This window comes from Pomacea canaliculata, linkage group LG10 (assembly GCF_003073045.1).
Source record: "Pomacea canaliculata isolate SZHN2017 linkage group LG10, ASM307304v1, whole genome shotgun sequence".
Lineage (NCBI taxonomy): Eukaryota > Metazoa > Mollusca > Gastropoda > Architaenioglossa > Ampullariidae > Pomacea > Pomacea canaliculata.
Window position 1 is genome coordinate 25,282,887 of NC_037599.1, and position 25,464 is coordinate 25,308,350.

Below are 25,464 nucleotides of genomic sequence, written 5' to 3' on the forward strand. Positions count from 1 at the left end.
AGCGGCTTCCCCTTTCGTTGTCCTACGGCTGTTGTCATTGGACCATTTTGAAGAACAACATCCAATCATTCAATCAGATACATGTTCCTGTACAAAAGCATTGTTTAGAGTTATGTTTCTTGATATCTGGCGGGAGAGGTCTGGGCATAGGCAAAAGACAAAACAGCTGTATTTATTTCAAGTGTGAACTTGTAGGTGTGTGTGTTTGGTTTTTTTTTAGAAGTGGTATCCGAGTAAATTTCGAAATGTGTCCAAGCTGATTTAAACTATCACTAGATCAGATCGGGTCTCATATGTATCTACCGACATGATACATAGAACATACCATGCGATGTGTGTATGATTTACCGTTTTAATAAAATTACTACTAGGTAATATATTTATTCCCATTTATACTACCCACTTTTTTTTATTCGTTTATAAGTTCAGTACTGAAGTTAAAATCTCATCAGCGTATGCTGTCTATGTGCAATGGGCTTTCAGACCCTCCGAAAAATTTTCGTTCTTTTTTAAGCCAGCAATGCTATAGAGTACCTCACAGAAGAGTGAGGGAGAGTTGCTAATATATATGAACCAAAAATAGAGCACAGATTGGGATGCTAATTGATTTCTGCTTTAGTTTTTGCTGTGCTGCATGAATATTTTAACATTGCTTTACCAAAAATTAAGGTTTATAATTTCACTTTCAAAGATCAAAGGGGATGCCATGGTCACACGCCAAGTTGTGTGAATAAACAATTTAAAGGGTGTGTCTCTGTGTCATGTTTTATAGAGGGAGACAGGAAATCACTAAATGAAACAACCAAGAACTCCCACCCCACAAAACAAACAAACAAACCAACAAAAGCTAAGAACTGAAAACTGGCTCTCAAGTTTAAAAAAAAAAAAAAACCAACAAAAATCAAGGCCTCCAGAAGTTCCGAAACCCATTGAAGACATGGAAAAATCAAAGAATGAAGCTTCCTTGCTTTATGTCCGACCTTTAAAACGAGGATCCCAGCATCAAAAGTCAGACATGAAGAAAGAAGACTTAGAAATCACTTTGGTCACGGATCAGTTAAATATTGGCAAAGATGACTGTCTTCAACAAGAGGCTTCAATAAAGCAAGCAACCAAAAGAAAGGCCAATTCTCCTATCATACCATTCCAGAACAACATTATGAAGAAGGAAATGAAAAGCAAAAAGTTGTCAGGTATGGATAAAATGAAAACATTTATTGATTTTAATCATGAGTTTTCAAGTGCATTGTCATAATATTGAAAGATAAAAAAAATTAAAGATTCAGTAAAATAAGGAATGTATGCAAAAACAAATTTCACTAGAAAACACAATGAGACTAAAGTATCCATTGCAGTAGTTAGATTTAGAATATGTATACTGTTGTAGTATAATTTATAGCCTGTGTGTCTTCCCTGGTGATAATCTCTGCTCTTGCACTTGGCAGTCTCACTCTGTACTATGCCCATCTCCATCAAGAAAACTATTAATTTTTAAGATAATATGTAGTATTTCTATTTTTAGGAGCTTAAAATGTCATCAGCCATAGGCACTTGGTTTTGTTAATGATTTCTGCTGGGAATTCAGATGTCTCTGAATGTTCCAACTCATATCCTATTTATGCCAACCACACTTTCATTTTTGTTATAGTAAGATAAGATAAGATAAGATAAGAGAATACTTTATTGATCCCTAGAGGGCAATTCAGTTTTGGATAACTTATTGGATTTTATAAAGGCTGTGTGAGTAGAGTTTTAAGGATACAATATATATCTATTATGGAAGTTTATTACAGATAAAAAGTTCTGTTTTAACAGATTGCAGTATGGGGCGTTTAACACGAGAAAGGGTAGTTGATCTTCTGATGAATGACAGTGGTGTGAACAGTGTCTTATGTGGATCATCCTCATCAGTCCAGTCAAAACCAGAGGTTAGAGTTAACAATAGGGCATCTACTGTTATTTTCAAAAAAGAACTTTCAAGTCCGGCTCTTATACAACCATCACATAAACAAAAGAATGTTGCCACAAAAAGGAAATCCAAACATTCTATTAAAAGAAAATCTTTATCCCCATCTGTGACCCCAATTTACCCAACCTCAAGAAAAACAGCTTCCGTCATGCCATTAAAGACTGGGTGTGTCACTGTCTCGCTACTTAGAGTAGATGTAAGTCCAACTGCCACCAGGACAAAATCTAGCCAAAGTATTGCAGCTAAGTGTGATAGAGAATTTAATCAGAAGCCTGCAGATTCAAGGACTAACAGTTCTTGCACACCGAGGGCAACAGCACAACGACAAAAGGGACTGGATAAGGCAGAAGTAGCAGTGAGGGAGAGTCTAAGAGTCAAACTGCGTCGCTTGTCAGGGGGAGACTACAAAGTGACTAGAGGAAAGAGCTTTTCTCGAGGAGCAGCTTCAGAAATCTCCCAGGTAAAACAACAGTCAGGTGGAACCGTTTCATCAAGAAAGACAAAATCATCAGGGAAGACTAAGAAGAGGAAACAGTCCAGGTAAGCAAGAAAAGGGAATGAAGTTGAAAACTTGTAAAAGATTTTTGTATGTGTTGCAATCCGTGATACCATGCGTATTTGTGAACAAATCAATTTTACAAAAATATTTGGTCGGTGTATAGTATTTGCTAACTGCTGTTTAATAATAGATATCCTTTATGGCACATGTGCATTTTACCAGTTCTAACTCTACTCACCTGCGTACATTTTTTATAAAGATGGTGAAAGTGAAGCTTCATGGAAAGTACATTCTGTAACATGACATAATGATGGTTTATACAACATTAGTAGCCCAGATAGCAGAAAAAAAATCAGAATTTCTTTTGCATGTCGAGGTAGGGTGCCCTCATATTCAGTGATAATTTTGTTTAGGGTGTTGGATGATACGTCAAATGAAGAATCATCAACACTGGATGAAGAGTCTGAGTCAGAATTTAGCCCAGACAGTGACAGTGATAGTGATTTCAGTTATGATTTTTCAAGAGAAAAAAGACAAGGCAGAGTAACCTCACGGAAAATTGTGCAAAGTCATTGCAAAAGACAAAGGTCAAGACAACCAACAGCCAGAAGGCCTACAACATTTTCTGTGAGTTATATTACACTAATCAAGACTACCACATTTTCTGTGTGTTCTATTGCACTTTTATCAAGATTCATTTCCTCTGTAACAAACATTCCATGGCATTTGAAAGTCAAAATTTATGCTGACTGTTATAATTGTCATCTTCAGAGGCAAGAACTATTATCAAGAGCAACACCAAGAATTCCAAGACGTAGTGGTCATCTGACATCTCCAGAGACAGCTTTGGAGAAGGCCAGGACCAGGTTAATCATATTGCATTGACATTCTTCTTATGCTTCATTGGCATTAAATTTATGTTTCTTGCATTGCGTCATGGAAAAGCGGAAAGTTAGTGGCTGTAGTTGTATGTATAAGCAGGGATGTGAGGGAGGGAGTAGGGGGGATTACTGAAGAGAGAAATTTTTCTAGACACTGAATCTTAAAAAATACAACTAAAGCCATCTTTTGGTAAATGGCTGGGACAAATAACTGTCATTTTTTTGTCATTGTTTGGTAACAGACCATGCTAGTGGCCTTTTAACAAGTGATGTTTATAATATGTCATGTAATAAGACAGATTGTAAACTCTTGCTGCGAAGGAAACTTGAGATCACAAATCATAGCTGGCATTACTATTAGAATATGGTAAAGAAGAAGTGTGAACTTGCTGCAGTATATTTTGTTCAGAATAGGACATTCTCTTTCCTGCCTGCTTATCAAGTTTTCTGATGATATGACGTCTTTATTTTATACACTGGGTTAGTAATGATAGTGAAAATGTTTTCCCATTGTTCGCTTTCGCTTTCACTTCAGATGATAAAAAAAGATAATGGAAAAAATTCCACCGATAGTAACAAGGTTTACAAAGAATTCTGATTACAAGATTTACAAGAATACAAGGTTTACAAGACTTTTGTGATTTCTTCCGATTCTTCCTTTGTGTGCTGTTTTAGTATTTCCACGAGGATCACTAAAGTATTTTCATTTGCAGGCTTCATGTTGCCGCTGTACCAGACAGTCTGCCCTGTCGTGAAAAGGAGTTTGAAGATATTTATAGCTTTGTGGAGAGTAAGGTGTTGGACAAAACTGGAGGGTAGGTACTTTTGAAGCCTTACCTTTGTGGGGAAGATTGTGTGGATGTGTGTTGGTAGGTGAGCGAGTAGGGGAGGTTGCGTGCATGCATATGTGTAGGTGTTTATAATAATAATTTGTCAATTTGTATAGCGCTTTTTCCCACCATTAAAGATGGACTCAAAGCACTTTACTAAAACAAAAAACATACAAGCATAATAATGGATGCTGGTCTCAAAAAGAGTTGTTGAATCACTGAGAAAAAGCCAAATTCTTTTAGTAAGATCGTCAGGTTAGTTTTACAATCACTAATAGCCAGATTAAGAATTTCCAGACTGAAATACTGGAGACAATCATCATCATGTTGGCGTAGTCCTGGACTGTTCGCAGGCGCTGGCCTGGAGAGAAAGTTGTGAAGGGCAGTGAGACACACCTGTCCGCTAGCTGATATTAAAATGTGGTTAGCGTTCACACTTCTATAACCACAACGCACAAAATTTGGGGATAGTGGTGGGAGGGGGTGTGAAAGCAAAAGGCAATCATGTGTGTGAAGAAAAGATGAGCACTAAGAAGAAATTCCGGAACTGGAAACATGTATATTCCTTGCATGAAATAAAGTAGAAATTCTGGAATTTAACATAGATAAGCATGTCTAACTGGAGACATAGACAGCAGTGTAGAAGATAATGAAGCTGGGTGGGGGGAAAATAGAGATTAAGGAATTAACAATAACCCAGCTACAATTGCAATGGGAAGCAATTGTTGTGGTATACCCAATTGTTTTTTTACATCAATCAGCATGCCTGATTATTTTGTACATCAAGCAGCATGCCCGATTGCTTTTGTACATCGATTAGCATATCTGTGATACTGGGTGGCTAAAGTAGATGATCTGTGTGTGTTCTGTTTGCATTTTTGGTCTTGTTTTCTTAGTGATGGAAAAAAAAGGAAAAGGATGTGATCCTCAACACAGGGCTTTTATTTGCAGGTGTATGTACATCTCTGGTGTGCCAGGGACAGGCAAAACAGCAACAGTGCGAGAGGTGATAAGGGCTTTGCAGCAAGCTTCTGACTCGGGGCATCTTGCAAAGTTCACCTTTATTGAAGTAAATGGCATGCAGCTGACTGAACCTCGGCAGGCTTATGTTCGTATCTTGAAGGTAGATTTTGATTTTTCTCCTACACATTGACATTTGTGTGTCACATTTGAAGTGTCATAGTGGCTGAGACAACCTTTTGATGGTTAAAGAGCTAGTGTAACTCTTTATCTCCTATAGCCATGTCATCTTATAAGTCTCAAACAAAAAGAATTTACTCGCAAAATTTTATTTTTCTTGTGAAGATATGGGGATTTGTTTAAACCCATTAGCATTGCCAAATTATTTATGACATTTGGTGGATGTGAGTATAGGAGCTGACTGGCCAGAAGGCTACTGCTAACCATGCCTGTGAACTGCTGGACAAGATGTTCTGTTCACCCAAAGGACCAAGACGAGACACTATTGTTCTGCTAGTTGACGAAGTATGTGAATGGCTAGGTTTTTTCTTTCTCATTTTGCTTCCTTTTTTCTATTGCTTTGGCTTTCATTTCTTCAACACATTATCTTCCCATCTTACCTTCTATCACAATGTTTCTTATTTTACTAGGGTTTTAAAAATCTGTTTTACTTCTTAAGCTCAGTATTTTCTAGATTGCAGTGTGCTGTAGTTGCAAAAACTATAGATATATGGGGTATGTATACAGATTCGTTCGGAACCAAATTGATTCGTTCCAAGCCCCAGAAAATGCCTTACTGGCCTAATTTGATATAATATGTAGAAAAACATGAGTCTCAACAACTAAAAAAACAAAAAACAAAAAAAATGTACTGTACAGTACAGTAAAATTTACTGTACCTGTAGTTTATTGTCACTGATGACGCAAGCAAGGCGCGCTGGGCCGAATGAACGCCATTCGACTCAACTCGGCTCATCTCGGACGTTCGATGTTCGAGTTCCAAACATTTGTTCGGATTATTTCTCGAATTTCCTGGTCGAATACCGATTTGGTCGAAAGTCAAGGCGTTCGAGAACCGAGGTATCACTGTATATTGGAGTGTGTGATAATATGTATCAGTTTTGACAAGGGACTGTAGGAGGGGATATTTTGAAGTTTTTGCATGCAAGACATAAATTGTGTCTTGTGTATTCTGCCTTTTTTTGTACATCACAGTTTGAAGTATTTAATGTGTGTCTTGACCAGCTGGACCTATTGTGGACACACAAGCAGGATGTAATGTACAACATATTTGACTGGCCCTCTAAGACCCGAGCACAGTTAGTGGTGCTGGCCGTGGCCAACACCATGGACCTGCCCGAGAGAATCATGATGAAACGAGTGTCCAGCAGGCTGGTTAGTTTTCCAGTTTTAAAAAAATATAACAGTATAACATATTACAGTATAATAAACAATATTAATGATGCATGAATAATTTTAGTCTGAATTATTTTTCTATCGTGTACTTAACCAAGAGGTGACTCATCAAAGCCGGAAAATATAAGAGCAGTATAAAACTAGGTAGTCAGAAAATAAGTCAAAATTGTCAAAAGATACAAAGGAATAAGAGAAAAAGTATATCCTGTGCACCGCCTGCACAAAATTTATCCTGCATCCAGTTATCTGAATATAATTTCAGCTATAGAAAATTCTAGAAATGGGTCAGAGAGAGGGGCACAGTCTGAATGATGGTGAAACTGTTGCTCATCACTTTTTCTAGGGACTGACTCGGATGACCTTTCACCCGTATAACTTCAGACAGCTGGAACAGATCGTGCTATCACGCATGACGGGACTGAAAATATTTGACAGTGATGCTGTACAGCTTGCTGCCCGCAAAGTTGCTGCTGTTTCTGGTGATGCCAGGAGAGTACTGGACATCTGTCGACGTGCAACAGAAATAGCCGAGGCCAACACCAGCAGCAAACTTGTACACATCACCCATGTAGATGCTGCTCTAAAAGAGATGTTCTCCTCATCCAAAATTCTTGCCATCCAGTGAGATGGTTTGGCATTTTGTCCACATTATATTTATGCATCCATAGTTTATTCCTTCTGCTCCTTTGAGGAGCATAGGGCCGCAATTATGTATGCATGTTATCAAGATTTTATCTCTTGATTTTCAGCAGTTTTTTAAAAAAAAATGTTGTCATCATTTTTACTATTTTAACACCTGCACATGCACACACATGCATACCTCCACCAATACATGTTCCTCATGCATTGTCACTTGTCTTCTTCAGTGTTTCCTGCCATAAATCATGCTCGAGTCCTAAATCAGAATTTGTAAGTGGGGGTCTGAAAACAAATCATGTCAAGAGTAACACATGGACACTGGTTTTCTTTTACACACCATCACAAAACTCAGTAACTTTAATTTTTAAATTTAACTGAGAAGGGATCTAAAAAACCCTTGCATTTTATGAATGAGAAGACAACTTGTCATGCCCAAACATGTAAATTCTTTCTCTCTTATGTGGCTTTGTTCAGTCAAAGCTGGCCCAGCATTAAACACAAACAACTTGTTCACTCAAAACTCTTCACAGCCTACTGATCCACACAATGTTCTTGTTTCTTACCAGGAATTTGTCAACCCAAGAGCAGCTGTTTATGAGAGCCATTGTGGCCGAGTTTCAGCATAGCGGGTTAGAAGAAGCAGAGTTTTCCAAGTTGTACACACAGCATTTGACACTCTGTAGATTTGAGGGTGAGTAGAGGTTAATCTGAGATATAGGATGCATCTAACATAGACTATGATTCAAACTATGGGGCAAAAAAAAAAAACATTTGGATTCAAGCACCACCTGTAGAGAACTTGACTGGAAGAGGCTGATAAGCTGATGTTAACAGGAATTTACTTTGTCAAACTTACATTAACTTGGGCAGTGGCATGGAAGATAAGAACCTTATATGGTGTACCCCAGGTGTACCTCAGCTGTGAAGGTGTTGAGATTAGGTATGTAGCTGGTGTGCAGGATATGCATATGTAGATGATTGCAAGTGCATGAATGTATGTACTTTCCTGTTTACTATCTGATTACTATTAATATTGTAGGGGTGGTCTTTTTATATCTATATTTTAAAAGACTGTCATGGGTTTTTTTTTTCTTTCTTTTTTTAGGAGTTCCACCCCCTTCTGCCAGTGAACTTAATGCCATTTGCTGGCGGCTTGCTAGTTCCCGCTTGTTGCTGGTAGAGGAAGGAAGATTAGACCTTCAGATGCGGGTACGACTCAACGTGTCTTCCAGTGATGTTATGTGTGCATTAAAAGAAGAGTAATTGCCCTTTTTTCTCACCAGGCAGTACTCAAACATTATTCTTTTGATGTTGTTCAAAGCTGTTCTCCAGGAATAGCAGCTCACAACAGGCTTGATCAGATGCAGAATAGTAAACATTTTGAATGGTCTTGTTATTAGCATTCTATACATAATAATCATCTTTGTTAATGCCTCGTTAAGAGCATTTGACTTGTACTTCAAACTACACAAAAAATTGCGAAGAGACAAGACTGTATTGATAAATCAGTGTTTTATATATAGAGATTTTTTTCTACATTCAGCATCAGCATATTTAAAAAGAGCCACGTGTGTCAGCTTGTGCATGTTCTTTAGTCAGAGATTAGGCTTCAGGTGATTAAATAGGATAAATCTGGATCATGCAAGTTTTACTTGAATTGTATAATAAACATTGTTAAATATGCTGGACATTTTTTGTTGTGTATAATGAGAGATTAAGCTTATTTTACAAAATTTTCATGCAATGAATATATGTTGGAATGTGCCTGTGCATGCAGGCAGCTTTCGAAGACTTGAAATGATTTCACTGTGTGTGGCTATAAATCTATACTTTTTCATAAAGTTAAGACAACTTCCTCCTGTTTTATCAACAGATGTGCAAGTCACATATCACATTGGAGCATGTTGATATGGATATGTGCATATGCATCTTTTAAAAATGTGCTGAACTTGAAACAAATCCTTTTTTTTTTTTAAGACCAAGAGATGACTGGCAAGGTATCATGAATGTGATTTGGGAAACAAATGAGACAGGATCTGAACTTCCTACTATCTTAGTGCAATAAAAACAGTTGCATGAATGCTAAATATGCTCATCAAGAACGAGAAGTAAAATACGGCATTCTGTGGCTGAAAAGAATCCCTCACAGCAGTTAAAGTAAACACAAAATTAAAGGTGACAGTATTCACCCTCAATGGATGGAACGTTACGATGAACGAAAACGTCAAGCCAGATAGGCCAAACACCTCATCTCCTGTTTATTAATATACTTTGCAAAAGGCGTGTAATAAAAGCTTGAGTGCCCACACAACATGCACAACAGCTCACTTAATCGTGGATTCGCTTCAACGGCTATATGCGCATTCCCGAAAAGTCATCATGTATCGACACTCGATGGACGCACATGCATGCTTACACAGCTTTCCAAATCACAAGTACGATAACTACCGTTATGTCATCCTGGCTCGGCTTTGGTTTTGCTTTATTGGAGGGTCAAACTGCAGGTATTATACATCTCCACCAAGAACAGCCTGTACCTGTTTCTTACCTTTGCTCATTTGTGAGTGAAATACTGCTGTATCTTACACATGACGCTGTTTGCAGTTGCAATATCCGCTGACCGATGTCATAAATTCTAGGATTCCTATGATTCCTAGAAAATACATTTAGTTTTACAGGAGTTGGCGAGACATCATCTCAACCAACACTGGGGAACAGTCTTGCCTTTCCGCACTGAAATAAAGTCGACATGAGATCATGTTTTTACATGCACCGATTTATAGCGTCGCTGAAACGAGGTGAAAACATGTAATAATACTAATGGTAGGCCGGCTGACGGTGTAGTTACTGTAGTAGTTGGGCGCCGCTGGTCTTCGCTCCACTTGACGTAGTCTTGGCTAGCCGCACCTGTGTACCGAGACTGGGCTGGAGAAGGAAGGCGTAGTGTATAGTGTATAGTGAGGTCCTGCTGTATAGTGGCTACACGCGAGGACATGGTTACCTTGGGGCACCTCAGGTGTGCACTTGGCGCTCAGTATGTCCTAAGAACAACAGCAAGAGGCTGCTCAACACCAAGTGCGCACGCTGATGCGAGGAGCGAGGTGCGTAGCAATGGCGACGCGAGAAGTGATGGCGTCGTGCCGCGACGCGCTGTGGTGCCAGGAGGCCGCTCGCCGCGACTCTACGTTTCCAAACTGTTCCTCAGTTTTGGCCGCAGTGAACCACATGACAAATTAGCATGCAAAAGTCAAAAGGTGAGAGTTGCTGTGTATCTATGTTGTGGGAATTGAATTTTGCATATTTAGTGAGCGTGAACTGGAGGATGTGGAGCTGGAGGATATGGAGTGCTGAGTTTTACCGGAGACTTTCTCTGGTTTTATAAATTGTCCCAGGCATCTTCACTATTGTTTGCCAGAGACATTTTGCACTCACCTGTAGAGTAGTAACATTGATAATTAAGTACCCATAACAGCTCTTTTTTTTTGTGTGTGAAGAGGGAAGTGTTGATGCTCACAACTTATACCCAGAAGCTAATTGATGATTTATTAGAAAACATAAAAATAACAGAAGTTTGGGCCCTAGTCATGCTAAACTACTTAAAGCCTGTTGCCCTCTAGTCATTAGGCTTCTCGAGTTTTCAGCTTTTACTGGTTATGTGCAGCATAGACAAGATAAAGGTTTATATAGCACAGACAAAATATTAGCTTAACAGATGAAATATGAGGTTCTCTTATAACAGAAGTGTTTATGCAGTCATCAGTTGTCCTTTGGTTTAAACAAAGTGTTGATACAAAATTGAGGTAGAAGGAAACAAGTTTTTTTTTTGGCCAAAATTTCCAAGAAATAATTCCGTACTACTAATAGTAATTTAATTTTCCCTTGTTGATTAATAAAATTTTATAATAAGTAATTTTATAAAATTCATTTCCCCAAGTAGATGAGAGCTCAATTTGCTGGTAAATATTGTTAACAATATATTAGAGAGCTATAAGAAAATACTACAAAAAGTCTCCTATCGCAGGGCCCCCTTCTGGAGAATGGCCTGGGGCATTCGCCCCATTTGCCACCCCTAAAAACCACTCTACAACCAACAGACAAGTCAAACTAGCTAACCAGAAAGGACTGAATAATGTTCCAAAATGTAATCCATAGTTTTAATTACACTATTTATAAAATACTGTTCATTCTGCCACTTACAGAATGGCGAAGAAGACTTTTCCTGTTTATTCAAAACATATGTCTGAAATATAAGCTATAATTACAGTTTCTGAGGTGGAAGAAAGAGTTTGGTTTGATCTTAAGTTTTATCATATTGTTTTATAATGCCTGATTGAAAAGACAAATTTTTTAGACTTTGTTTTCCTTGGCTGTACATGTGAAATGTTATGACTACTTATTTTTGTCATCACCAGCTGATGCTCCAGAATGATGTCATGGACATCTGTCACTCTGGAGCTTATCATTTACTGCCCCTGGGTCAGAGAGCCCTGGAGAAGCTCATCCGTCTCATTGACTGGGAAATGAGTACAGTTGGTGGACAGAAGATTTCCATGGTAACAATAGCACCAGCTGACATGTGGAGAAAGACAGGTATGCTACAAAAATTCTAGAAGTACATAATATTCAAAACTTTTGTTTAATCTGCATCTTCATCTTCTGGTAAAGTGCAAAGGTGATATAGTAGGATGTATAAAATGTATGATTAATAAATCATTATGTTTTGTCTATGGTAATTATAGATATGTTCTATCTGGATATAAAGGAAATGTTTTATTTTTATTAGAATAGGATAATATATTTTTATTTTAATATTTTTATATTTCTGGTAAGGTTATTGATCTGATGAATATGATAAAAAGACTAACTTTTTTAAAAGCGCTTCTGTGTAGAAATCCCTACTTTTTCATAATGCTGATGTGGGATCAGAAAATGTAGTTGATGTGATTATATACCATTTGTTTTTTTAATATGAAGAGTTGTGCTTTCTTTTAACATTGTTTGTACACTTTCCCATTAACTGAATTTTTTTTACTTAAGTTAGAAAATGTCCCTGTGTGTCTGTTACTCTCTGTGTGTATGTGTGTTACTATTTACAAGAAAGAAACTGTGTGCAGGTTGTGGGGAGTCTACAGGTAAAGAGTTGTTTAAGATGTGTGTGTGCTTTTTACTCTGTGTGTGTGTGTTTTACTATTTACAAGAAGGAAAAATATGTGCAGGCCGATGGGAGTCTACAGGTAAAGAGATGTTCAAGCTACAAGATCGACATGGCATGGAGTTCTGCCTTGGTCCAGTGAGTATTTCATGGTTCAACTTTCTATTATTATTAATTTTTAAATGAACCTTTAAATGAACCTCAGAAATGTGTACATATAAAAATGAGGTTGTGTGTGTAAGTGTAAGAGATTGAGCAATATTTGTACGTATGAAAATGAGGGTAGGGTGAGTGTGTGTGTGTGTGTGAGAGAGATATATATATGGCAGGTCAGTTATTTAGTTAGTTATTCAGGTTCTTCTTTGTCTGACAGCTGTTATCTGTTGTTGCTTCTTGCAGACACATGAAGAACTGGTTACAAGCATATTTGCTTCCAGATGCCCTTTGTCCTACAGGCGACTCCCTATTTTACTTTATCAGGTAGTGTGGTCCGCATCAAGCCCGATACTCTGAGGCCATAATCCATAAAAGACCTTTTTACTGTTTAATGAGCACTGTGAGGTTATTTTGTTCACAGAATATAAGAAGTTGATAGTTCTTCTTCTGCTAATTTACATTTAAAAGAATGAAATAACTCTCTGTCATGTAATTTCAGATCTCAAGAAAGTTTCGAGATGAGATACAGCCAAAGCATGGGCTACTAAGGGCGAGAGAATTTGAGATGAAAGGTATTTTAAAGATGAACTAAATCCATCTTATTTTGCTCTTAAACATGTATTATCATCACTTGTTGGATATTAGTAGAGGAAGCCAGAATGAAATTCTACTTTGGAAAGTCTTTTAGGGTTCATCTGCAGGCATTCCCAGCATTGCCCAGGATTACACATTGCACAGAGGATAAGCATGTTTCACCACACTTATATTTATTTGTTGGATGCATAGCACACAGTTCTAACCAGGTGAAATTCAGACACATCTGTGAGGGGCTCTAAACACTTTTAACTTTGTAATAGGATGAGGTGATGGCATTCACCTTCTCGACAGAAGTACTACACTACCAGGGCACACAATGAACTTTGCTTTGAGACCAGCTTCCATTGTTGTTATTATATCTGCATGTTTTATTTTGTGAAGTGCTTTGAGCCAGCTTTTAATAGTTGGATAAAGCACACTATAAAAAAAACTATATTGTAAAAAAATAAGCATGCTTTACAGCTGATTTCGACATAAAACAGAAACTTAATAAATTGATGTACATTTATCCCCTCCATGAACTCTCGTGCAACACCCTTTACACATGTTTCATGAGACTTCGTTGTGAGATCAAGAGAGTGTTCTTAGTAAATATTAGTGAATAAAACGTGTCAATGTGTGTGTGCATGTGCATGCATGCATGTGCACTTGAGAAGATGAAAAGAGCAGTGGCTTTCTTCCTGCAGTTTTCTGGTGTAAGATATCTTTGCTGACATGCACTATCCTGATGTAGGATATCTTTGCAGATATGTATTCATTTCATACTGATGAGGCATCAGCCATGGAAACGTATCACAGCCTATGTGAAGCTTACAGCCGTATCTTTGACAGACTGAGTGTCCCATATGTTAAAGGTATGTGTTTTATCAACTGGTATTTAGAATTTAGAATAACCTGTTGCATTTAGAGAACTGGGGCTTTGCCATGATATAGCCTTAGTTGCTGGCACGGCATAAAACACAACCAACCAACTGTAGGTTTTTAGATTAAGATTGTTAAGAAGAGAATGCACAATGCATTAACATACGTACAAGATGCCGTTTAACCTTTATTGTCATCATTATCATTATCTGCTAGCAACGGATCCTTTTTAATAATCTTCCATTAATTATATTGGGGCGACCAGGTGACGTAATGGTTAGTGCCTTGTCAATACAGTGGCAGTTGGCTGTCCTGGATTCAGCTCCTGTCCTTTCTCTGCATCTGACATTTGTTTTCAGTGCTGGCTGCCTTGCCGTGATATAGCCTTAGTTGCTGGTTCTGTGTAAAACAATTACACCCACTCCCATTAATTATATTCCATTTCCAGCAGTTGTTAGCAGTATAAGATTTATTTATATAAATTTAATTTTGATGATTCAGTTTCATGGTTTTTTCCATGTCTTGGATTATAGTACCATACGTGTGTGTGTATACACATTATGCGTACCTGCCTGTATATCATGCATGTGCTTATTCACATATACATGCAGTGCGTGGTTCAACTGGCAACATTGGCGGTTCCTTATCTCATGAATTTCATTATCTGGCACCAGTTGGAGAGGACAAACTCCTACTATGCTCTCAGTAAGAGCAATTTTATGCACTTTCTTACAGTTATTTGTTTGAAAAAGTCTAGTACATGGACGTGTTATATCTTCAAAGACATTTTTCTAATAATCTGTTGATAGTAGTGTTTTCTAGCTTGATGAAGAAGGTGTTCAGTGGAGGTTTGCTTCCTAAAGCTTTTATATTCTTATCATTAGCTATGCATGCTGCTATCAATTTTGTTCTTGTTATTGATGGGTTCTCCTAAATGAAACTGCATTTTTTAAAACAATTTAGATCTCTAAAGAATTCTTTTGTTTTGTCGCACTCTAAGGTACTTTACATTAATTCTTCTACATTAGGTACATGTACTATAATCTGTTCTAGACAGAATTAATCTGAAGCATCATTGATATTGTGTAGATAACATATGCTTGTTTGGGTTTCACCCATTGCATTTTATTTGTGTTACAGCTGTGGTGTGCAAGTCAACAAAGAAATGGCAGGTAAGAGAAAAATCACTATCAGGAACTGTGGTATATCTGCACAGCAATCTGTTGGAGTGTATATGCAACTTAGTCCTCTTTGTACCTAGGTGGTACATAAGGCATCCACTAGAGACCTCCATTGTCTGTCAGCAGCAACTTTAGATACATCATCACTATATCTAGGTAGTACATAAGGCATTCACTCAAGACCTCCATTTATGTCTGTCAGCAACAAGTTTAGCTATGTGTGTTTCAAAGTAACACGTTTTCTTCCTTGCTGGAGGGCTTCATCAGAGTATTAGGCATTTATATTTTTCATCAGTATTAAACTATTTCAAGAGGCTGTATAAAACTTACATATTTTTGTCAGTAATTCAGTACATTGGATGTCTTTAGATTCTGTGGAAAAAGATTGTCTCAACTCAGGACACGATTGTCAGCTACAGGAAGTGTCAGGAACCGAAGTCAGTGAAAATAATGGTTTAATCTTTAACCATGTCATGTAAATACTCCCATTTACATTTAGCCATTTTACCGTGGGAATATTTTCATTTATCTATAGTCATTAAATATTCAATGTAACCTTTAGACATTGATGTGGTGGTATAATGCAGAAATGGTATGCAGGGGTTGATTCTACTCACTTGGTCTGGCCACCTGCAATCTTTCTTTAAGAAAGAAGATAGTTTTTGGAAATAAATATTGCTATGTAATATGGCCAAATTTATTTAAAAAGAAACATGGGATAACCTTTACTTTGACATCTGACACAAAGGAGACATGGTTGATTATATAAAGTGATTTTTTTTTCTTTAAGTAAGTGTGCCTCTGTGAAATATAAGTGGTTAATATTTAAATCCATGCATCTTGTTGTCTTTATAGGTGGGCCATTGTTTTTATCTCGGTACAAAGTACTCTTCAGTTTTCAATGCACTTTTCGAGATGCAGCTGGCGAGATCAAGTGAGTGGAGCATGAAGTTCGTCAAGTAAGAAAAGAAATTATGAAGTTAGAGATATCACGAGGAGAATCTTCTGCCATAAACATATTTATAAGGCAATATGTAACAAAGATTGGGTTTCTTACCCGTACTGCATTACTGACAAGGAATATTCTACAGAAGACAAGTTTTTCTACACTTTTTTAAAAGTCGTGCATAGCTTATTCATTAAAAAAAAGAACTATTAACAAGGAGAAGTATTATATACTGATAGCATTCATGTCACTGTAGGCCTATTATTTATTGTCTAACCTGCAGACTGACGCACATGGGGTGTTTTGGTCTGGGGGTAACAAGAATCCTGCAGGCAGGGCTGGAGGTATTGTCCTCGGACAGTCATCTGCGCTGGCCATCTTTGCTTGCTCCATACCAAGTTTGCATTATTCCACAAAAGGCAAATACATTGCTACATTTTGATAATTTTTAATAACAAATATTTAAAAGAAGTTTTAGTTTGTCTGTTCTCTGGAAAGATGATGATCAGGTTTGTGACTGCCCTAATTTTGGCTTGTCATAAAAGCATAAATGTAACAGTTTTACTATGAAAGGAAAAAAATAACTGTCACAAGTGGAAAGGGGAAAAGGTGCTAGGAATGGGGTGTATGGATATATAAACAAAATTTACATAGTTATCAGAACATCAGTTGAATGTTATTTTTGTTTGTGATGTAAAGCAGCCAACCTTTTTTAGTTTTGCCAACGTGAAATACTTTGCTTGTCGATATTTCTTCTTGATTTTTAACTTATGCATTCTTGACATGAGGAATGCACTTTAGTAGCATATGCTGATGCAATCTGCTACAAGTTCATGTAAATATTGTCATTTTCTTTATGACTTCATCACATATTTTGTGCAGCACCTCCAGGATCTTTGGTAATCTTCATACCTGGAGTGGCATGCCTATATGTATAATATTACATTTAAATCAGCATTTAATTGTCCTGCTTACTCAAGATGACATTGCTGTTGGCAGGAAGGCTTTGAAGCAGAGATATACGCGGAGTTGGCTGATGACCTCAGTGATCAGCTGACTCAGTTGCCTGCTTTGCATGGAGAGGTGGTCATTGATGACAGAACACAGCTGTCCATAGGTCACAGAGTATATGATGCTCTACAGATTGGCTATCCATACATTGTCATTCTTGGCAAAAAGGTAATTAATAAACAGACGTTGTCAGAACTGCATTCATCTTTAAGTTAATGAACTTTCCTGTAGCTTCGATCTTTATGTCCAGCACACTCATCATATAAGCCCACCTTTTCAAAATGTAACAAAATGTAACATAATGCTGACACTTGTAGACTGCTAATATCTAAAGGATGCTTTATCAGAACAGGATTAGCCATGATGCAACTGATGTCTAAAGACTAGTGCATGTATTCCAAAACAAGACTTGAAAGCATGGTACTTGTATTCCAAAGCAGGATGAGACATAGCCAATTGCCCTGTACATCATGTGCCATTCTGTAAAGTAACCTCATAGAGTCACGACCTTTATATTCTTTGCAGTATCCGAGGTCAATCAGTATTAGACAACAAATGTTCTGATGTCTGTGTGTAGATGGTATTGGTTAAAAATTTCGCCTGTTTCTTTTGCATGGTTGCCAATGACTATTTTATCATTTTTACTAAATATGTCTCACTTCATATGTGTGATGATAGATCTGTCAGCTATCAAGTGAACTTATCACATCGCATCCTGCTATCCACAGACAGGTTATTCTCTGCAACTGGCAGGCATGATCTTGACATGCCTCATTTCTAATGCCCCTTTCACTTACTGTTCCTTGCTTCTGTCCAGCATTGTTAGATATTTGGCTGAGCATTCTGCCTAGTTTTCTCTTTAAGAAAAGAAATCCTCATTTTTTTGTTGTCTTCCCCTCCTTCCCCCACTCAAAAAAAATCCCCCATGATTTAAGCAGAGTTTTATCATCTCTTATGCTCATGGCCTCAAAACATCTGTCTCTTTTAATCACTTTCTGGTGTTATTTTAGGTATGTAATTCTGTGTGTGTGTGCGCGTTTTTGGATGTCTGTTACCTTTATGCATATGCATGTCCATGTTTTGCAGGCACGTGGAAATCCTTGCATAGTTGAGGTGCAGAACACTATATCAGGAGAGAGAAACTTCCTGAGCAGAGACCAGTTGTGGGACCTGATGTCATCGGTAGTCACCTTATAACATTTCCTGGGTTTTCCTTGTGCTTCAGCCCCTACCAACAGGTGTCTAAACATTTTGTGACATGTTTGCTTCATGTACATCTGTGGGTGTTCACTTCAGGATATTTGAGTGTTAAGATGAAATGGATGTTTGAATGACATAGATTTCAGATGATTGTAACCTTGTACACGATGAACAAGCTCATGGATGAGAAACTATTTTTGTCAGTTTTTGAAAGAGTGAATGTGCAGACACTGCCAGCTGAAAAGTTCTATCCCTTGTACCATAGTCTTGTTATTTGAGTTTCCACACATATTTGAGTCGAAAGAGTGAGATCATCATGACATGCATAGTGGATGACACAAATCAAATCAAATCTTATTGTCTGTCCAAGGAAGTTCAAGACAGACAATTTTCTTTTGCTCACAAACCCAACCACATATACAAACGTAATATGAGCATATACATACACAATATAACCGGCAGTCATGCATACCAAGCCATTCAAAACACATGCACATCTACACCTCACACATGCATGTGAAACCTAAGGAGGATGTCAGAATATGGAGGCCAAGTCCTGCCTACATTTTCTACACGACGCTCTGGGTCCTTATCTCACACATAGCTAATAATTGTCAATGGATTCATGCAAATTTTGAAGAATTACAGTGTCTATTGGGTCAGACACTAAAGTGATTGCCTTCCAGGAGACCTTTTTGCATGACATATACACTGTAAGGGTTTTCAGTTCTTACGAAAGGCCTCTACCAGTGATTCCCGTGCTGATGGAGTATCTGTATTCATTCATGAATCTTTTCAGGCCAATTCCCTTGACCACTTCATAATAGGCTGAAGCAGTCAGAGTAACCCTCAGGAAAAGCATCACAGTATGCAGCATCTACCTCCTTCTGTCGATGTTATATAGAACCTGACTTTTTTGGTTGTTGTTCTTAAACAAACTAATGTACGATTACTTTCTCTCCCCGTGATATAGTCTTAGTTGCTGGCATGGCATAAAACAACTAACCTTCCTCCGGCTCCAATCTCTCGTCGGACATGGATGATATTCTTCAGAAGCTTCCCTCCCCTGTTCTCTTGGGAGATTTTAATGGACATCATCTCCTCTGGGGTGGAGAGGATAGTTATCCACGTGGTGATCTTTTAGCAGGTTTTGTTTAATGATATTGACATGTATCATGACCTCATAGTGCATCTACAACAGCAATTGATCTTTAAATATGTGATCTCACACTAACAGTTGAATTCAACTGGCACATGTGGGACGACATTAGGGAGGGATCACTACCCTATTCTCTCTCCTTGGTCTCAACCGGCAAAGCTAAATGGGGAGACCCATGGAATCTGGCACGGCCAGATTGGAGTATTTTCCAGACACTCTGTGAGTCAATGTTGGCTCCCACAAAATCCTTCATCTTACCCCTGGACCACTCCAAATGGTAAAGGGCCGTAACCTCAATGGAACGTTTCTCTCTGGCATTCTTGGAGATTATGGAAAAGACCATTCCTCGTCATAACTTCCGTAGGCGGTTCCCCGGAAGGCATTACAAAATAGAAAAGGCACAGAAAACAGTTTTATATCTCCTACCCTCGAAAATGTCCTAAATTTCTCATCTTCAAGCAGCAAAAGGCTCTCTTGGCAACCCTTTGTCTCTTTGGCCAACTGTACTACTCCCCGGTTGGTCTAGTCAAGCTTTTGAAAACTTAGAGGAAAGAATGTTAAAAGTGCAGTTGGACACCTGAGAGTCAAACAAAACATGCTTACTGATCGAGAAATTTCAAATCAACTAGGCTCCACTTTTGAAGCGACTACATCTCTGTCACAATATTCTGTAGCTTTTCAGCAAGTGAAAGCTCGCAAAGAATCAACATGATACAATTTTTCAATCTGACAACTTAGAAACTTGTTCAATTTCTCTATCTGAACTTAAAGTGCTCCCACTCATACCCCCCAATCGCTTTAACTAGTTGCTAGGTCATGGAAAGGATGGTTAATTCTCGATTGGTTTTGATACTAAAAACCAGCCTTTCCAGCCTTCTCCGGGATTCAGAAAAATTGTAGGCATTACAGATCAAATGGTCCATTTTAAAAAGAGCATGTGGTAGGAGTTTTCGCTGACATAGAAAGGGCTTATGACACAGTATAGAGGCAAGGTACTTTCTTTAATCTTGTTTCTCTTGGCCGCCAGTTTTCATCAAAAACTTTTTGCCATGTTATTGTTTAGTGTACAAAAATATCCTTTCAGACACCAATGAACAGCAGGTTCCTCAAGGAAGTATTCTATCCCCTATATTATTTGGTATAAAAATAGATGGCATCCTGGTCCATTCTAAACACATGGCTGGATATACATTTATTACTCACCATTTTCTGTTTACATCTGTCCGTGGTGTCATGACATTTGAACCGTTAAAGCACCCCTCTCCTGTTCTAGACTACGGATTTGCAGCTCCGACTCTGGCTGCCCTTTTTTGTTAAATATTCTTCAAAACAAATTCTGGCTTATTTAAAGTTCATTTAGATGTTTCATCTGATTTAAGAAGGAAATGAAAGAAATGAATTTCCCGCGACTGTCCTTGTGGGTATTGCTATTGATGTGGCCCAGTCTACTCAAAATTGTTTATGACATTACTGATTAAAAATTACCTTGATTTCTACCCATCACTAGGATCACCATGACAATAACTCTGCCTATTGTTCTGCCCGTGAGATAAACGTAGTTGCTGACGTGGTCCTATGACTCCTATCCTTGAAAACCTTGGTTCAAGGCCCCTTGAAAAGGTCACATACAAAGGTCGCAGGTCACAAGACTTGTCAACCCCGCCAAGTGCGGCTGATTGCAACGTGGTTTGTAACCCCTCCTCACCTGTTCTTTACTTCCAGAAGAACACCCTTTCCTTTCAAATGAACCAACCTGTCTTCGAGCCACTCTGAAACGTGAACCAGCAAAGGAGGAGCTTGTATCCAGCCCTCGTCATTGGGCCACGTGCCTCTGTCTGTTTTCGGTTTTTCCTTTCTCATCACGTGGCCATGTCTCTCTACAGATAGCATCTCCACGTGGAATTTTCTGCATGTGGCCTTTGTAACTTTGCCATGACATCCTAAGTTGTTGCTGTAGATCAGCCCTTGTTTGTCGGCGTCTCCTAATCATCTGACCTCCCGGTACTGTAGTGTCCACCTGAAGACAACCAATAGTTGACTTGACGATAGGGCGCAAGGGAGGACGCCGGTAGTGTGAACAAAAGCGGGACACAAGTGTCGCAACGTGTTTGATGAGGACGGAAATGTTGAACGAATATCTTATCTGTTGACCTCGCTGGGCTGAGTGCCTTTCGACCACGAGTGTTCCTGTCCGATAAGTGTGCGTGTGTGTGTGTGAACAAGGTGTGTAGCGAGCTTTTACACGTTCAGGTCAAGAATGGTGTATGAAGGGCAAGAATTATATCGTTCATAATTTTTAATGGTCTCTTTTCACAACAAGATCTTTTCAGCCAGCAAATGCTTCTGCCATTGAATACTGTTCACCAAAGTATCTCCACATTTTCATCATGCACAGGTAGATGTCCCAGTCCCGAGGCGTGCATGGCAGCGCCAACCAAGCTTAGACCAGTAAACGGTTTTAGTCTGGCAACCAAGCGCAGTCTGCTGACGAATTACATTTCATAAAGTGCAGCAGACGATCAAGTCCCAACCAATGAATTGAATTTTTAGAGGAGTAAATAGAGAGTAGTGCTGTGAACTCTTTGAACTGAGATTTTAGAGAAGTATAGAGGATCACAAAGGGCAGAGTTGATAAGGAGGTAGGAGCGAGATAAGGGTATACCGCGTGGGACGGGTATAAAACCGCACTGAAAGGCAGAAGTGACGTGCACTTGCATCAGCATCGTACACCGTGACATCACCTTCCTTCAAACATACAGGCTTTGTTCTGTTCCTGTCCAGGACAAGAAGAAGTTGACGACATAGGAGTTGAGGTGAAGCTGTGGGTCGTGGACAGAAAGTCTGTGGTTCTGTGTGTGTCGGCGAACCACCAGGTTCAGTTTTGCGCGAGAGTCCGTGTGTCCGTGTGTCAGACAACTACTGCCGTCCATGGCCAGTCGGGTCATCTTCCAGACACTCGTCTTCTTGATCACCTATGTCGCTTATGCCGCCTTCCACGCCGTCAGGCGGAGCCTCAGCACCGTGAAGACGTCCGTGGTGGCCGAGTGGACCCCCGCCTCCTTCTCCAGCAACATCACTCTCAGCGCAGCGTCACGGGACACGTGGTTCGGACACGTGCTGTGTGCGTCACCGGCGGAAGCGGAGGAGCTGCTGGGATGGCTGGACGCCGCCTTCATGTTCTCCTATGCTCTCGGCCTCTACATCAGCGGCTTTGTGGCCGACAGACACGACCTGCGCCTGGTGCTGGGCACCGGCATGTGTCTGACCGGCGTCACGACCTTCGTGTTCGGACCCGTGGTGGAGTGGCTCCACGCCTACAACCGCGCCGCCTACATTCTCCTCTCCATCGCCAATGGCTTTTTTCAGGCCACGGGGTGGCCTTGCGTGGTGGCCGTGATGAGCAACTGGTTCGACAAGAACAGCAGGGGGCTGGTGCTAGGGCTGTGGAGTTCCTGCCAGTCTGTGGGCAACATCGTGGGCTCGCTGCTGTCGTCGTCGGTGGTGGACAATGGCTACGAGTATGCCTTTCTCTTGAACGCGGTCCTGATCTTGGCTAGTGGGTGTACGGTGTTCTGCGGGCTCGTGCCGTCACCTCGTCACGTGGGCCTGCCGGCTGTCGATGAGGGCGACGCTCAGACGAACACGGGGGAAAAGGTAATGGGGCTGGCAGAGGGACAATCGCAGGTAACGGCTCAGGAAGGCACTGAAATGCATCGGGAAAAGGGCGCCATTTCAATGGAAACTTTGGAGAAGTTCGCTAGCGACCAAAAAGAGGCTGAGATCAGTCAAGGTGAGAAGCTGTCTAACAGCACCGTCAAGCAGCAGCCCCCGAGCACCTATGTCTCTGCAACAAACGATTTCGCCGTCTCCTCATCAAACCATCTATCCTCCGCTACAAACAATTTCTTGACCTCTAGGAACGGTGTTGTAGCTCAGGTGTACACTCTGAACTCGGAGCAGACTACCCATCCCGAGATAGAGGTGGAAGTCGAGAAGACTGCAGAAGGCGAGGAAGAAGCCCTGGGTTTTATCAGGGCCCTTCTACTTCCGGGCGTCATCCCATACTCCTTGGCCTACGCCTTCCTGAAGACCGTTAATTACTCCTTCTTCTTTTGGCTTCCGTTTTACTTGAGCAACGCCTTTTCTTGGTCCTCGAATACCGCCAATGATCTGTCAGTCTGGTATGACGTGGGTGGCATCGTCTGCGGCACGCTGGCCGGTTTCATGTCTGACCGGCTTCAGCGGCGAGTGCTGGTGTTGCTGCCCCTGCTGGTGCTAGCAATCCCCACCCTGGCCATCTACGCCACCCTCCCCTCCATGGGTGCCATGACTGTAAACGCTGCTATACTCTTTGTCAACGGCATGCTGATAGGCGGCGCCGCCAACCTCATCAGCGCGGCCATCACCGCCGACCTCGGCCGCCAGGAGGCGCTGCAGGGAAACAGTCGCGCCATGGCCACCGTCACGGGCATCGTCGACGGCACGGGCAGCCTGGGGGCAGCGCTAGGGCAGGTCACTCTCCCTTACCTGCAAGTCGGGTGGGGCTGGCACTCGGTCTTCTACTATTTAATGGCAGCCGTTGTCGTCACCATCGTCTTCCTCTTGCCCATTCTCGTCAACGACGTGCGAGACTTGCTCAGAAAGCGAGGAGTAGTAACAGAAAGCCTTCAGTCCAGCAGCAAAGTCACCTCGGATACGGACATCAGTTGTGAGTTGACGTGTTGTGAGTAGTCATTACACTGAGTTGCCAGCATGCTACACGTGTGTGAGTAGTCATTACACTGAGTTGCCAGCATGTTACACGTGTTGTGAGTAGTCATTACACTGAGTTGCCAGCATGTTACACGTGTTGTGAGTATGAGTTGCCGGCATGTTACACGTGTTGTGAGTAGACCTGAGTTGCCGGCATGCTACACGTGTTGTGAGTAGTCATTACACTGAGTTGCCAGCATGCTACACGTGTTGTGAGTAGACCTGAGTTGCCGGCATGTTACACGTGTTGTGAGTAGCCACTTCATCAGTTTGAAGCCATGATGTTTCACAAGTTGCCAGTTGCCATTATTTCATTATTTCTCATTCTGACAGTCGTCGCTGGGGACTTGGGTGTGAGTGTGACTGTGGGAGGTATGATCTATTTCATTAACTTTTAATTAATTGTATCACTCAGGAAGCTCCCAAGAGAGATATTTCTATCTATATTGTGGACAAGTACACAATAAAGAAGTACTTTTCTATGTGTTTGGCTATACTGACATAATATTGTTCATTGAGAATGTAGACACGTGTTTTCGTCAGCTGTGAGTGAAGAAATTGTGTGTTCAGGATGTCGAAGTGGGTTATTTCTGAAGAAAATCAGGTAGGTTAGACTTTAAGGGCAAAAAGACAGTCTTCCTAGTAGGTCTTAAAGAACAACACGAGTGCGTTTTTTTATTTATGATCAGGTTATTTATTTTAAAATAATAATTCCCAAATCATGAGTACATAGTTATGCTTAATTTTCAAGATATAAGCCTGAAACAAAGACATTCTCACCTGCCGCGTGCAGAAGAAAATCCCTCTACTGGAGAGTTCTGTTGCACGACATAAACACAAACAAAGTGTTGCTGGCCATTGCTAGCCCGGCATAAACACAAACAAAGTGTTGCTAGCCCGACATAAACACAAACAAAGTGTTGCTGGCCATTGCTAGCCCGGCATAAACACAAACAAAGTGTTGCTGGCCATTGCTAGCCCGGCATAAACACAAACAAAGTGTTGCTGGCCATTGCTAGCCCGGCATAAACACAAACAAAGTGTTGCTAGCCCGACATAAACACAAACAAAGTGTTGCTGGCCATTGCTAGCACGACATAAACACAAACAAAGTGTTGCTAGCCCGACATAAACACAAACAAAGTGTTGCTGGCCAGGAGTATTTGTAACGGTGAGTGTGGCTCACTCCAACAAACCTTTGTATGTCTTCGAGTTAAACGAAGAAACATCGCTCAGGTTGTTGTGGTCAAGAAGA

At 40.1% G+C, this 25,464-nt stretch overlaps 2 protein-coding genes and 1 pseudogene across 7 annotated transcripts; all 3 read left to right on the forward strand.

The window, feature by feature from the left end:
- Positions 1-106: 106 nt before the first annotated feature.
- Positions 107-8,877, forward strand: LOC112573194 (origin recognition complex subunit 1-like). 6 transcript variants are annotated; one of them, XM_025253324.1, is made up of 12 exons: positions 107-195; positions 773-1,193; positions 1,816-2,509; positions 2,882-3,095; positions 3,240-3,334; positions 4,063-4,164; positions 5,131-5,302; positions 5,554-5,664; positions 6,385-6,534; positions 6,899-7,176; positions 7,761-7,885; positions 8,300-8,877. In XM_025253324.1, the coding sequence occupies exons 2-12, from the start codon at positions 794-796 to the stop codon at positions 8,455-8,457; spliced, it is 2,499 nt and encodes an 832-aa protein (XP_025109109.1). In that variant the 5' UTR covers positions 107-195; positions 773-793; the 3' UTR covers positions 8,458-8,877. The 6 variants fall into 6 exon arrangements, with proteins under 6 accessions (XP_025109109.1, XP_025109107.1, XP_025109108.1 ...); XM_025253322.1 differs by having other exon boundaries at positions 111-371; XM_025253323.1 differs by having other exon boundaries at positions 111-333.
- A 784-nt stretch (positions 8,878-9,661) lies between these two features.
- On the forward strand, positions 9,662-18,489 carry LOC112573199 (probable proline--tRNA ligase, mitochondrial). The gene is made up of 13 exons (XM_025253346.1): positions 9,662-10,448; positions 11,607-11,784; positions 12,411-12,484; positions 12,746-12,826; positions 13,002-13,074; positions 13,846-13,953; positions 14,572-14,665; positions 15,101-15,132; positions 15,511-15,578; positions 15,997-16,100; positions 16,371-16,506; positions 17,087-17,266; positions 18,185-18,489. The coding sequence occupies exons 1-13, from the start codon at positions 10,188-10,190 to the stop codon at positions 18,293-18,295; spliced, it is 1,500 nt and encodes a 499-aa protein (XP_025109131.1). The 5' UTR covers positions 9,662-10,187; the 3' UTR covers positions 18,296-18,489.
- A 685-nt stretch (positions 18,490-19,174) lies between these two features.
- LOC112574446 lies at positions 19,175-24,691 on the forward strand (annotated as a pseudogene).
- Positions 24,692-25,464: the final 773 nt, after the last annotated feature.

Bases quoted from the DNA above. Each gene is read 5' to 3' on its own strand.
- LOC112573194 (XM_025253324.1), top strand. From the start codon at position 794: ATGAAACAACCAAGAACTCCCACCCCACAAAACAAACAAACAAACCAA. The intron at 1,194-1,815 runs GTATGGATAAAA...CTGTTTTAACAG, and splicing joins GAAAAGCAAAAAGTTGTCAG to ATTGCAGTATGGGGCGTTTA. The intron at 2,510-2,881 runs GTAAGCAAGAAA...AATTTTGTTTAG, and splicing joins AAGAAGAGGAAACAGTCCAG to GGTGTTGGATGATACGTCAA.
- LOC112573199 (XM_025253346.1), top strand. From the start codon at position 10,188: ATGGTTACCTTGGGGCACCTCAGGTGTGCACTTGGCGCTCAGTATGTC. The intron at 13,954-14,571 runs GTATGTGTTTTA...ATATACATGCAG, and splicing joins GAGTGTCCCATATGTTAAAG to TGCGTGGTTCAACTGGCAAC. The intron at 17,267-18,184 runs GTAATTAATAAA...CATGTTTTGCAG, and splicing joins TTGTCATTCTTGGCAAAAAG to GCACGTGGAAATCCTTGCAT.